This window comes from Cervus canadensis, chromosome 7, assembly GCF_019320065.1.
Source record: "Cervus canadensis isolate Bull #8, Minnesota chromosome 7, ASM1932006v1, whole genome shotgun sequence".
Taxonomy (NCBI): Eukaryota; Metazoa; Chordata; class Mammalia; order Artiodactyla; family Cervidae; genus Cervus; species Cervus canadensis.
In genome coordinates this window covers 90,908,054-90,922,100 of record NC_057392.1, presented here as the reverse complement: position 1 = coordinate 90,922,100, position 14,047 = coordinate 90,908,054, and the positions used below count along the sequence as shown (strand labels likewise).

At 38.2% G+C, this 14,047-nt stretch overlaps 1 protein-coding gene across 1 annotated transcript in view; it reads left to right on the top strand.

The window, feature by feature from the left end:
* RNF13 (ring finger protein 13) overlaps positions 1-14,047 on the top strand; it is a 112,829-nt gene that overhangs the window by 33,411 nt on the left and 65,371 nt on the right. The window contains exons 2-3 of the mRNA XM_043474040.1: positions 674-803; positions 7,007-7,087. Coding sequence (XP_043329975.1) covers positions 690-803; positions 7,007-7,087 — 195 coding nt within the window. The 5' untranslated portion in view covers positions 674-689. The remainder of the gene's footprint in view (positions 1-673; positions 804-7,006; positions 7,088-14,047) is intronic.

Sequence of the window (14,047 nt, the reverse complement as noted above, 5' to 3'; positions counted from 1 at the left end):
CCATTGGGAGATAGAAAGGCAAAGAGGTGTGTGTGTATTGTTAGGAGGGAAAGGGCAAAAAATATTACTTTATAATAAATGGCTATTTTTTAAAAAAATTCTCTAATGTGGGGTATAATATTCAAAGATAAATAAAATGGACATTTACAAATTACATTTTAAAATTACCATAATTCTTTAAGATTATAAAAAAAAACGTTAAGTCAAAGGTACGTGTGCATTTTAAAATCGTTATTTTGATTGAAATCTAGTTTCTCCCACAATTAAGTTAGTAGACAAGCTGTACTATACCCACTCCAGTATTCTTGCCTGGGAAATCCCATGGATGGAGGAGCCTGGCAGGCTACAGTCCATGGGGTCACAAAGAGTCAGACACGACTGATCAACTAACACACATTATAAACTGAGAATTGTGAGAGGATCTTTATTATGTAGCTAAAACATAGAACTTAGTCACCATGAGTTATGTAGGTATTGACTGACGCTGGGTGTTTACTTAAACATCCGAATCTGTGTAAACAGTTCCGCTTTTGAAATACTAGTTTCATTTTAATGTTAATCCATGTTTTTAATTTAAAAGATACTTTTAGACATGAGGAATGACTCTGTCATGTAACTTACTTTCAGAGACAAAGCCCCAGAACTTACTGCTACTCCTCTGCTTGTCTTCCAGGTGATTCTGCAGCGAGATGCTGCTCTCCATAGGGATGCTCATGCTCTCGGCCACGCAAGTCTATACCATCCTGACTGTCCAGCTCTTTGCATTCTTAAACCTCCTGCCTGTAGAAGCAGACATTTTAGCAGTAAGTAAATTTAAACAGTGAAATTTATTCATGTCTGAAAACATCCCTTAAAGAAAAGTTTTTTTTTTAAGTTCTAAATGATAGAGTGAATAATGAAATAATGGAATCTTACAAAGTGTTTACCTACAAACACATAAGTTCCTATGCATATTTGTTACTTGAGAGTGTAAGCGCTCGTTTCTTAGTTGGTTGGTCTCTAACGTAAGATCCCATGTGCAATAAGTACCTGATCAATGTTGCTCGTGAGAGTGTTCCTGCTCTCTTTTGAGTGCGGGTGCCCACACTGATTTACATGCTATGTGTTTTCATAGAATTTTACTGTTTTTTCTTGGTCACTAGTGTAGCTATAATGACTCTGATAGTGATATTTTTAAAAATTGTACAAATAGCCATAAACATTTTTAACTTAATGAGGAGAAGCCTGATGATTTTATCTTTGATGGTGGGTAGAAAAATTTTTAGAGAGGAAGGCTGCTCATCAAAATCTTTTAGTCTTCTCTGAGCTACTGTCTTACTGTCCTCTGTACTAGGAAGTGTATATGCTTGCTATTTCTCATTTCTGTGAAGTTAGAAAAAGAAGAATTAACTGTATCTATACGTGTGATGTGTGTGTAGGTACGCCTCTACGCTTGGTACTGTGCTAAGGATTTATTGGTTTTTCTTTCTGGGTGGAAGTGATTTGCTTATTAATATTGGGTAAGAAAGAGAAGGGCCAAAATTGTTGCTGAACAAAGTTTATTGTGGTCCTCAGCCATGCTTCTTCATCCTGTGGCCCTTGTGGAAGGGCCTAGAATCACTAGAACTTCAGAGAGCCAGGCTGGTTTCCATACCTTTTTCACCCTCTGTTGATTCCTGGATTCTTTCCTTTTCATCTGAGGTAGAAGTGCCAATTGCTCAGTGGTGTCCAACTCTTTGTGACCCCATGGGCTGTAGCCCACCAGGTTCCTCAGTCCACGGGCTTCTCCAGAAAAGAATACTGGAGTGGTTTGCCAGGGACTCTTTCCCAGGGGATCTTCCCAACCCAGGGTTCGAACTGGGGTCTCCTGCATTGTAGGCAGATTCTTTTTTTTTTTTCTTAACCTGAAGTGAATGTTCACCTATTCTATGGTTCAGCTATGTGAAGGGTGAAATGATTTTCAGTGGATTGCTCTGGGAATTTGACTGGCTATGTGATATGGATCAAAATACTTAGTCATTATAAATGCCTCCATTTTTAATTTTTTAACTGGAGTGTTATAATGATTAAATAAGGTAAACTGTTTAGTATCTACACGTAGTAAATGTTTTATCTTTTTATCTTCACTATAATTATCATTCTCATCATTTTTCACTCACTCCCTTGGTCTTATGTGATTGTTTAAATTGTATTTTTTAAAAATAATATTTATTTATTTAGCTATGCCAAGTCTTCATTGCCGTGTGTAGGAGGGAGCTTTCATTGCAGCATATGGGATCTAGTTTCCCAACCAGGGGTCGAACCTGTGCCCCCTGCATTGGGAGCACGGATTCTTAACCGCAGGACCACCACGGGAGTCCCTTCAGTAGTATTTTTTAATTTAGATACAGCACAAAATGTCAGAGAGAGAAGAGCAATCAGTCCTTGCCAACCTTGCTGCCTGTGCCTCAGGCAGGTTAGTGTGGAATGTAGGTTGATGTCTTCTAGTGAAGGAACTATTCAGCCTGAGAGCTACTTAAATCTGGTCTTTATATTGACAGTAACGATAGAGGCTGACAGGAATGCAGAGGTAGCTTGGTGGGGAGTCGGTTGTGGGGTCATGTGTCTGGGGGAAAAGGGGAACTAAAAATTGAGGCAGAGGAACCGGATATGGTAACACAGTTGTTCAGAGGAAGTGAGTTAAAAGGTAGAAAACATTAGCTTTTTCTTTTAATTGAATAACAACATCACTGTAATCTGAATTTGTAATAATAAAATTTAAGTGAGTTGGAAATCAGGTTGATTCTGGCTCCATTTTGGACAGGTATTAGGATGTTGCTTTTGAAAAGCTGTAGCCAGTGTTAAGTGATGCTGTTTGTATGCCAGATGATTTTGTTTTTGGCAGAGAAACGCTCCCACTTGACTGTTAATTTGCTGGCAACAGTTTTGTCCAGCTAGTTGGTGAGTTCTCAGAGGACATGGCGGGCTTTCCCGATGGCTCAGTGGGTAAAGAATCTGCCTGCAGTGCAGGAGACAGAGGAGATGCGGGCTCAAGCCGAGGTCAGGAGGGTCCCCAGGAGGAGGAAATGGCACCCCACTTGAGTGTTCCTGCCTGAAAAGTCCCATAGACAGAGGAGCCTGGCAAGCTACAGTCCAAAGGGGTGCGAAGGTTGGAGACTACTGAGACACACACAGGATATGGAGGCGCTCCTGGAGAGTGTGTCGCTGCCTGGTCAGTGAGTCCCCTGGGCCACGGGCGCCTGGAAGACAGGGCTCTGTCTTACTCGGCTTTGTTTCTGGTACCTGGTAAGAGTCACACCTGCCTCTTGAGATGCCTGTATGCAGGGCAAGAAGCAACAGTTAGAACTGGACATGGAACAACAGACTGGTTCCAAATAGGAAAAGGAGTACATCAAGGCTGTATATTGTCACCCTGCTTATTTAACTTATATGCAGAGTACATGAGAAACGCTGGGCTGGAGGAAGCACAAGCTGGAATCAAGATTGCTGGGAGAAATATCAATAACCTCAGATATGCAGATGACACCACCCTTACGGCCGAAAGTGAAGAACTAAAAAAGCCTCTTGATGAAAGTGAAAGAGGAGAGTGAAAAAGTTGGCTTAAAGCTCAACATTCAGAAAACTAAGATCATGGCATCTTGTCCCATCACTTCATGGGAAATAGATGGGGAAACAGTGGAAACAGTGACTGACTTTATTTTTTTGGGCTCCAAAATCACTGCAGATGGTGATTGCAGCCATGAAATTAAAAGGTGCTACTCCTTGGAAGGAAAGTTATGACCAGCCTAGACAGCATATTAAAAAGCAGAGACATTACTTTGCCAACAAAGGTCTGTCTAGTCAAGGCTATGGTTTTTCCAGTGGTCATGTATGGATGTGGGAGTTGGATGGTGAAGAAAGCTGAGCACCGAAAAATTGATGCTTTTGAACTGTGGTGTTGGAGAAGACTGCCTGGATTAGAATCCTGGTTCTTCACATTTACTAGAGCAAGTTATTTGCAAGCAGGGTATTTTATTCTATAGTCAGTCTGTAAAATTAGAATGATGATAATAATAGATGACTTATAGTATTGTCATAAAGATTAAATAAGTGAATACCTGAATAAATGTTTAGTATGATGTCTTAAATGTTCCATAATTGTTAGCCATTTGTTACTTTTTAAATTGAATTAAAAGACCCTGATGCTGGGAAAGACTGAAAGCAAAAGGAGAAAGGAGTAGCAGAGGATGAGGTGGTTAGATAGCATCACTGACTCAGTGGATGTGAATTTGAGCAAACTCTGGGAGATGGTGGAGGACAGAGGAGCCTTGCGTGCTACAGTCGATGGGGTGACAAAGAGTCAGACACAACTTGGCGAGGGAACAACAGAATTGAATTAAATTTCTGTTAGGGCTGCTGTCAAGGAGAACTAGTTAGGAAAAGACTTTTTCAAAATAAGTAGATTAAAACTAAAGCACGATAGTCATTGAGCCTGAGATTCCAGAGAGGAATAATTTTATTTCTGTTTTAACAGTGAGTGTGTTTTAATTTCACGAGCATCAGTGGCCCCCTTGCTCTCCCTACTTTACAAAAGTAAAGCACTTTTGTGCTAAAGATTTTTCTGTTTGTCTTGTTCATGATGGAAACTTATTTTTTTTTAAACAATGTGATTGTAAAAAGCAGTGTGAGCAAAGTAACATTCGCTTTCCTGAGAAAAGGCAAAACAGTTTCAAAATGAGTCTCACTCTCTAACAAAACTTGGATTCCAAGTCCCAGTGTTACAAGTACTATAGTTCAAGCTAGATATTTTATTTCTGAAATTCTAGCCAAAAGCATGAAACTCCTCAGTAATAGGAAGTTATAAAAGAGTACTTTAGCACAGCTGTAGGTTTTTCATTTCCTAATCTTAAAAGTACATTTTAGAAAAAGTATTGCCTGTACACGTCTGTCTTTTTCTTTGTGTTGATCTAGATCTATTTCCTTATTTTACGGTAGTGTCTTTGGCCTTGGAGGAGTTAAATGACTGTCTCAAGCTCAAAGCTGATCATAATTTAATCAAATCAATTAAAGGAGGATGTTTTAATTAAGAGATTAAATGATACATTGTGATAATGGAGGTAAAAGCACTTTGTTGACTGAACCACTTTGAAAACCATAACGGGAAGTTGCTCAGTCGTGTCTGACTCTTTGTGACCCCATGGACTATAGTCTATCAGGCTCCTCGGTCCATGGGATTTTCCAGGCAAGAGTACGGAGTGGGTTCCCATTTCCTTCTCCATTGTAAACCATAAAGCACTCTGCAAATATGAATTGTTTTTAAAATAAGAATTTACTCTGAAGCATTGCTGGCTTTCAAGTATACTTCCAGGCTGATTATCCCAGAGGTAACAGAATAGATAGGTTCAGTGATCAAATTTGGATACTTGAGTTACAATTTATTGAATTTATTACAAACACACAGTGAGAAGCATAGATGAAAGATGGGTATGTTAATACACTCAGGATAGGGCGAAGAGTCACACCGCCCGAATCCTGTGTTTCCTGTTGTTAGTTTCTCCAGTCCCTCTGCTGAGCTTCCCTGACGGCTCAGTGGTGAAGAACCCGCCTGCTAATGCAGGAGACGAGGCTTTGATCCCTGGGTTGGGAAGATCCCCTCGAGAAGGAAGTGGCAACCCATTCCAGTGTTCTTTGCCGGGAAGTCCCATGGGCAGAAGGAGCCTGACGGGTTGCAGGCCATGGGGTCACAAAGCGTCTGACACCACTTAGCGACTAAACCCTAAGAAGTCTCTGTGCTGCGTCCACTTTCCCTGGTGACAGTATGTTTACAGTGTAGCTGAGGATGAACAAGGGGACTCAACAGATGGAAAGTGTCTGGATCCAGTGTTTGCTTGCTCTGTTGGAGAGACCTGAGGTATTAACATCTGAACACAGCTGTAATTTGCTGTTAACCTGCAGAGCTGTTGATCCACCTGTCTCTGGCAAATGACACATGAGGCTAGAATGAGGATCCCCAGTGGGTGTTTGATGTAAGGACAGCAATCTGGATGTGTGACCTAATCCATGTTGTGAATATTTAAGATTTGCATCATCCTTCTGTCTTGTGCTGTCTGTACATAGCACTTGCTTTGCTCCATCCTTTTAATCTGCATTCAAACTAATTGTGTGCAATTTTTTCTATCTTTGGCCTACAGTTTACTGACAGCTACCTTAACTTCTGTTTCACTGTGTACATTTCACCTGTGTTTCAAAAGTTACTTGTTTACCATTTTTGTTTAGTTCCATGTCTTCCTCGCTTCTTTTGTTTTCCTTAAAGCGTATTGAATACAGCATCTTAAATAATGCAGTAAGCTCACTTTACAGTTATCATTACTGTTATCCTCCATTATAAAAGTATAGCAGATCCTTGTCTTGTTCTGTTTTGGTGGAGGACTGAAATACTTGTGTCTATATGGAAGGGGGGAAGTTATTAAAGAGATTGAATACCTTCAGCTCTCTGTGTGTATGTATTTCATTGACTTTAGATCTTTCATTTTCAGTCCTGGATAAAAATGTTCAGATTACTTAAAAAATGGCAGTCTTAAAAGGATGGTTTGATACTCCTTCTTTCTCTGGGGAAAAGGCATCTTTCAAAGCTAGGTCCAGAAATCCAGTAAATCTCTTCCTTTATATCTAGACCCTTATAATATAGAGAAAATAAAATGGAATTCTTGCTGGAAAATAATCTGTCTAGAAAATTTCTTGCTAGGGAATTGTCTATGGGGAAAAACTCAGGAAGACAGTAAGTAGTTAAATGTCACAGAATTATTGCTTCTGTTTAATAATAATTGCATGAAATCAGAATCCAATTGAAACAGTTGTATATGTAGTAAATTTTGTCAATATATTCCTTTCTTAGTGGATGTGCATTTACAAAGTTGAATTATTGTGATAAGCTGTGGTAGTAAATCAGAATCGTGGAAATGACAATTTAAATAATTTAACAACCTTTTTGTTTTTAATATTATGTGTACATTGGTTGTAACTTGATTGTTTTTAATTTTATATTTAGTATAATTTTGAAAACGCATCTCAGACATTTGATGACCTTCCAGCAAGGTTTGGTTATAGACTTCCAGCTGAAGGTTTAAAGGTAAGAAAATAGTAATATATGATTAAAATTATAGGATATTTAATAAAGTTATCTTTATTGATCTTTATTTGTTTAAAGAATGAAAATATTTCTTACTGTTACTTATAAAACCTATATATATTCTTTCATAAAGGGCTCAGACTATTAACAAGGTATGAAAAAGAAAGTGAAAATTACTTGTGATTGTATTTTATTATTCTGAACTAGCTGCTATTAGCATTTGACATGATATTTCAGACCTGTTCTTCCAGAATATGTGCTATGTGTTTGTTGAGATATATGTACAAATATTTGTGCATATATATTTATGTACACATATAATGAACCTATATTTAATACTCATAGAAATATGTCACTTGGTTACCTGCCATTTTTACTGAATTGTAAACTAGAACATCTTTTCATGCTAATAGACAAGGATCTGCCTTTTAGTTTGCTGTGCCTGCATGGTTTTGCAATATCATGAAATACTATGGGTTTTTGAATGTTTTTGTTTAATTTTTTTACTGTGGATATTTAGCTTGTCCAGTTTTTGTTAATGACTTTGCCCATTTTTATATTAAAATGTCCATTCTTATTGATATGTAAGAATATATATTGAAAGTATTAATCTATTATTTGCCTTATATGCCTCAGATAGTTGTCCTTCATCTTTTAACTTTAAAGTTTCAGAAGTTATATTTGTATTATAGTTGCATATTATTATCTTTCTCTGGAGTCATGCTTAAAAAAATCCTTCTGTGCTCCAATATAAGGTTTTCATATTATGTAAGTGAGAATACATGAAGTTGTGTATATATGTACCACAGAATGTTTTCAGTTTGTTCTGATTTTTTGAAATTCCGTATTTAAGTGCCATAAAAATGTGCTCTCCTAGTTTTCAGATCCTTTTCTAAACATCCAGTGCTTTTAGTTCACACATTTATGAACTTGTAAAGTTCATAAGTGGTTATCGTTATGTATATGAAAGGTTTCTTAATTTTTATAATGAAACCCATTCTAGCTAATTTATCCAGAAAGGAATTTATGAAGGGATAGAGATGTTGAGAGTATCGCAGCCTGGAGAAGCAGTTTGCAGACCGTGTCAGCAATAAAACCCAGAAGTGCCTTGTGGAACTGCCCTGATAAAAGATTGATGGCAGCCACTGACCGCCAGAGAAAAGCGCGGAATCTTGTCTCTGACCAAGAAGCTTCTGTGGTCTTAAAACAGTCTGCCTCTATGTCTGCCCAAGCTGGTCAAAGAGAGACCCTTTGCCAAACTGTTTCCTCAAATCTATCACCTGGATTTTTCTAATTGACAGACTCTAGACCACAGTCTAGAAAAGCTATGACAAATTTAGACAGCATATTAAAAAGCAGAGACATTACTTTGCCAACAAAGGTCTGTCTAGTCAAAACTATGGTTTTTCCAGTAGTCATGTATGGATATGAGAGATGGACCGTAAAGAAACCTGAGCGGTGAAGAATTGATGCTTTTGAATTGCAGGAAATTGAAACCAGGTGTGAATATCAAACCAGCTATTCAAGGAAATCAGTCCCAAATATTCATTGGAAGGACTGATGCTGAAGCTGAAACTCCAATACTTTGGCCACCTGATGCGAAGAACTGACTTGTTAGAAAAGACCCTGATGCTGGGAAAGATTGAAGGCAGAAGGACAAGGGGATGACAGAGAATGAGATGGTTGGATGGCATCACCAACTCAATGGATATGAGTTTGAGCAAGCTCCGGGAGTTGGTGATAGACAGGGAAGCCTAGCGTGTTGCAGTCCATGGGGTCACAAAGAGTCAGACACGACTGAGCGACTAAGCTGAGATCACACAGTTAGGAGCTGTATATTGATACTGTAGCGACTTACCTGGCTGTGAGGGAAGCTGGATAATATAGTTGTTATTGTTATTTTTGTTGTTTTGGTCTACTTTGGGAAGGTAGGATCATAGTGTGGGAACAGTGGTTTCAAAAACTTTGGGCACTGTGAAAGAAAGGTATCCACTATTGTATTTACATTTGATTCCCCCACCTCCCCATATTAGCATTATGTCTTAGAGATCTTTCCGCAGCCTTGCTTGATATTCTGTAACATGAATAACCACAGTTTATTAGTCATATTCTATTAATAAATATTCAGATATTTTGGTTTCTTATCTAAAGCCAATTATTTTGCTAGGATAGAGGTTTGGAAGTGTAGTAAATGAGTGCATGGGTATTTATATCTAAAATTTTCTTAGATGCACTAAATTACTTTTCTAAAAAACTGTACTAATGGGTATAAGAATATCCATTTTCCTACACCCTTGCCAATCCTGGATGTTATCAGTCTTTTAAACTTTTGCCAATCTGATGGGCCAAAGAATTATCTTGTTTTAATTTGCATTTCTCTGATTACCAGCGATTTTGAGCTGGCAGCCTTTCTTCTATTCAGCATAAAGAGTCTGACCATCCTTTTTCACTGGAGAACCTTTCTGCTTAGTAAGCTTGTTTTAAAGAGTTTCATTAACTCCTGATAACCATAGTCTTATTGTAGCTCTTCTGTGCTATTGTAAATTTTGTCGTTTAGTCAATAAGTTAGTCCGGCTCTTTTGCAACCCCAGGGATTATAGCCTTCCAGGCTCCTCTGTGCATGGGATTTCCTAGGCAAGAATATTGGAGTGGGTTGCCATTTTCTTCTTCAGGGGATCTTCCAGACCTCGGAGCCTAACCGGACTGTCCTGTTTTAGCAGGCGGATTCTTTACCACTGAGCCACCTGGGAAGCTCATTGTACATTTAGTTTATGTTTAAAAGGTATTTTGACAACTATGTTTATTCACTGCCTGGGGAAAAAAAATAGTGTTAAATATCTGCCTGCTTTTACCCTGTAGTTATAGGGCAAGCCCAATAGGTGAAACACAGTGATAGTAAAGAGAGTATTCTAACAAATTGCAAATTGTTGGATCATTATAGATAGCTTTTATAGTTGCATGGCTGGCTTGCCATTGCCCAGAATCAGAATTCACAAACGCTAGCCTACTTCTTAGGAGAAGGCAATGGCACCCCACTCCAGTACTCTTGCCTTGAAAATCCCATGGACGGAGGAGCCTGGTGGCCTGAGGTCCATGGGGTCGCTAAGAGTCCAACACGACTGAGCGACTTCACTTTCACTTCTCACTTTCATGCATTGGAGAAGGAAATGGCAGCCCGCTCCAGTATTCTTGCCTGGAGAATCCCAGGGACAGGGGAGCCTGGTGGGCTGCCGTCTATGGGGTCGCACAGAGTCGGACACGACTGAGGCGACTTAGCAGCAGCAGCAGCAGCCTACTTCTTCTTGTTTACAAGGAGGACTTGACGATAAAGTGGACATGGCTTACAGTAGTGTAATGTCTATAAAACTGATTAAATTGGTATGTTAAAAATATAACCAAATTAATTTAAAAATATTGTATGGTTATAGCATTAAGAGACATAGCTGACAAATATTTTTACTTTTGAGCTTTGTCCAGAGTATTTAGTTGGGATAGTTTTTGTAGGCTTATGTTCTGTAGACAGAATCTGTATATTTTATAATAGTATAAAATATTAGTATAAAATAAAAGTATAAAATATAGTAAAAAATTCTGTAGAATCTGTAGATTTTATAATAGTATCACTGAATTCCACCATTTATAAAAGATTAGATATGTATGGTATGACACATATCAATTGAAATTCTGTTTGCATTCCGTTTACATATGCCCCAATTAAGCTAATAGTAACGAAAGAATATTTTAGCTTTAATGTAAAAATGTGAATCTTATAAGAATTAAAATATATCCTATTAGTGTTGTTGAAGTTTTAAAAGAAAGATTTGTGATATGTTTACCTGGGGAAAACTCTTTGTTTTTGGTTATATATTTTAATTGGCTGTTTTAGCCAGTACCTTTAACAGAAAACCTTATTTGTTTTTTTTTTTTTTTTTGGGACCTTACTGGCTGTGCCTCAGATCCAAAAGGAAGATGTATGACATCAGTATGTTCCTTTAAGTCTAAATATCTTATAAGAGACCTAAACATTGTCCAGAGTTAGATACTCAGAAGAAGTTCCTTACTGAGAGTCCCCGTTAGACACCGCAGAAGGTCTTTAACCTCTCAGTTTGATGTTGTATTTCCATTCTCTCTCCTGCCTCACTAAAATAAAAACTTACAAGTAAGTGTAACTCTTTTGCCATATCCTTGCCAAGACTTACTATCAGAATTAAAGGATTGCCCACTTGATGGGGTATGAAGCGCTGTCTTACTGCTTTTACTTGGGATTTCTTGAATAATTAGTGATATCGAGCATTAGTGAGATGTGCGTGTATGTGTGCTAAGTCACTCAGTCCTGTCTGACTCTTTGCGACCCCATGGACTGTAGCCCACCAGGCTCTTCTGTCCATGGATTCTCCAGGCAAGAATACTGGAGTGGGTTGCCATGCCCTCCTCTAGAAGATCTTCCCGACCCAGGGATTGAATCCACATCTCTTACGTCTACCTGCGTCTACCTGCATGTAGCATTATGTAATTAGATAACATTATATAATTATATAATATAATTATATAATATATCTTCTCTTTTAGTGAGATATAGCATTATTGGTCAGGCAGGCTTCTAGTTTGTCTGTTTTTTAACCCATTTTTGTATTGGTTTGTAAATCTTTAAAATATTGACTTTTAGGAGTCCAGACGCTAATCTCTCAGTTCAGTTTAGTCCAGTCGCTTAGTTGTGTCCGACTCTTTGTGGCCCCATGGACTGCAGCACTCCAGGCTTCCCTGTCCATCACCAACTCCCGAAGCTTGCTCAAACTCATATCTATCAAGTTGGTGATACCATCCAACCATCTCATCCTCTGTCATCCCCTTCTCCTCTCGTCTTCAATCTTTCCCAGCATCAGGTTCTTTTCCAGTGAGTCAGTTCTTCCCATCAGGTGGCCAAAGTATTGGAGCTTCAGCTTCAGCATCAGTCCTTCCAGTGAATATTCAGGACTGATTTCCTTTAGGATGGACTGGTTTGATCTTCTTGAAGTCCAAGGGACTCTCAAGCATCTTCTCCAACACCTCAATTTAAAAGCATCAATTCTTTGGCACTCAGATTTCTTAATCTTTTAGTTATATTGCTTATAAATATTTTCTTCTTTGTGCTTTTTAACTTAAAATTGCCTTTTAAAATTATGCCTAAGTTTAAATTAATGTAGACATCTTTTTTGATGTTTTGCATTTTCTGTATCTTAAGTAATCCTTCCCTACCCTGAGGCCTTGAAATATTTTTCTCTGTTTACTCCAAAATTTGTAAATTTTCCCCATGCCCTTCACTCCATGCTTGGGAGGTCTTTAATCTACCCAGGATTATTTTATTGTATAGTGTAAAATAGGCCCCTATTTTTACCTTTTTGAAAGAATACCCAACTACTAAAGCATCATTATTGCGTAGTCAGGATTTTATCATGTAGATTAGTAATGCTAGCAAAGTTTCTGATTAGACTCTCTGTATATTATCAGTATCATTGGAATAATTCAGTTATATACCAAGGGCCAGTCTCAGGGGGATCAAACTTTTCTAGGTTTCTTGTTTTTTTGTTTTTCAGAAGTGCCTTGACAAGTAGGGGGAATAATAATGATTATTATAAATTCAAATCAAGATTATCTCTGAAAGGTAAGCCTAGTATTTGGGGTTTCCTGAGTATTCCTGTCAATGGCAAAACTTGTTTTCAGCAAAACGCCTTTTGGGCTGGATTTACCATGATCTTTTTTTTTTTTTTTTAAACATGTATTTATTTATTTGGCTGCATGAGGTCTTAGTTGAGACAGACGAGCTCTTAGTTAAAGTGTGTGGGATCTAGTGCCCTAGCCAGGAACCGAGCCAGGGCTCCCAGCACTGGGGGCACAGAGTCTGTCACTGGACCACCAGGGAAGTCTGGTGCCGCGATGTTTGCAGACAGTGTTTTTGTAACGTGGTACTCAGCCTACGTTCTTCATGTCAATGAGAAGACAGAGGATAAAGATCTTGGCAGGCAGATTCATCCTTGACTGCTTTCCTCATATATAGACAGACAAAGATACAAATAAAGGATTTCCTCTTATTAGTTTTTTTTCTTCTGATTTTTATTCTTAAATTAGTGCCTTATAGCATCATCACCAGTTAATTTTTCACAAACTGTACTATTCTTTGAAAGTAAATTTACTAGTTAATTTTAGGATTATTTTATAAGAAATCATTTTGTTTAATGTAAAGACGAGATTAGAAGATAATGGTTTTTTTTGTTTTTTTTGCTGTGAAGGAAAATGCAAATATAGCAAGGAAATGTGGTTGTTTGTGAGACTTCCTTCACTTCCTTTGTAGCAGATATTCAAGAGAGATTCAGGACTGCTGCTGTGTTTTTCCTCCAGACACCTCACAGCTTTGTGATAGGAAGAGGTCTTGGTTAAGGCTGAACGTGCGTGGCTGCCTCTAAGAACTGTTGCAATGCCACCTACGAGCTGTTGCAATGTCACCTTCAATTTGTTGGCTAAAACAGAGGTCAGAGTTTCCTTTTTGAAGGAAAAATAAGGAAATAGGGCCATCAAAACAAGGAATAAAGCCACTTGGCTATACATAAAAGGAGAATTCTAAAATACAAAGGCATTTTCAGTTGCACAAACTTTGATCATATTCAAAGAATGCTTCTTCAGTGACTCTTGAACATATAAGCCTTTTCCTGTTAATTTCAAAGGTGATGATTGCTTATTCATGTATTACTGAATCAAGGAATATAGAATCTCGTTAGAGATAGAAAATAATGAAGAATTATTTCCTTATGGTAGCTTATCACTTAGATGTGGGGGAGCTGGGAGACAGCATAAAAGGGAGGGCCTGAGAAGAGTGCACGAGAAAATCTAAGCATCTCACCCGTCTTAGGTGGGATTCCTAAAATCCAGCCTTGGTTCTTCTCCTTTGTTCCACGGTTTGGGCCCTCGTCTCTTCCACCGTCCTCG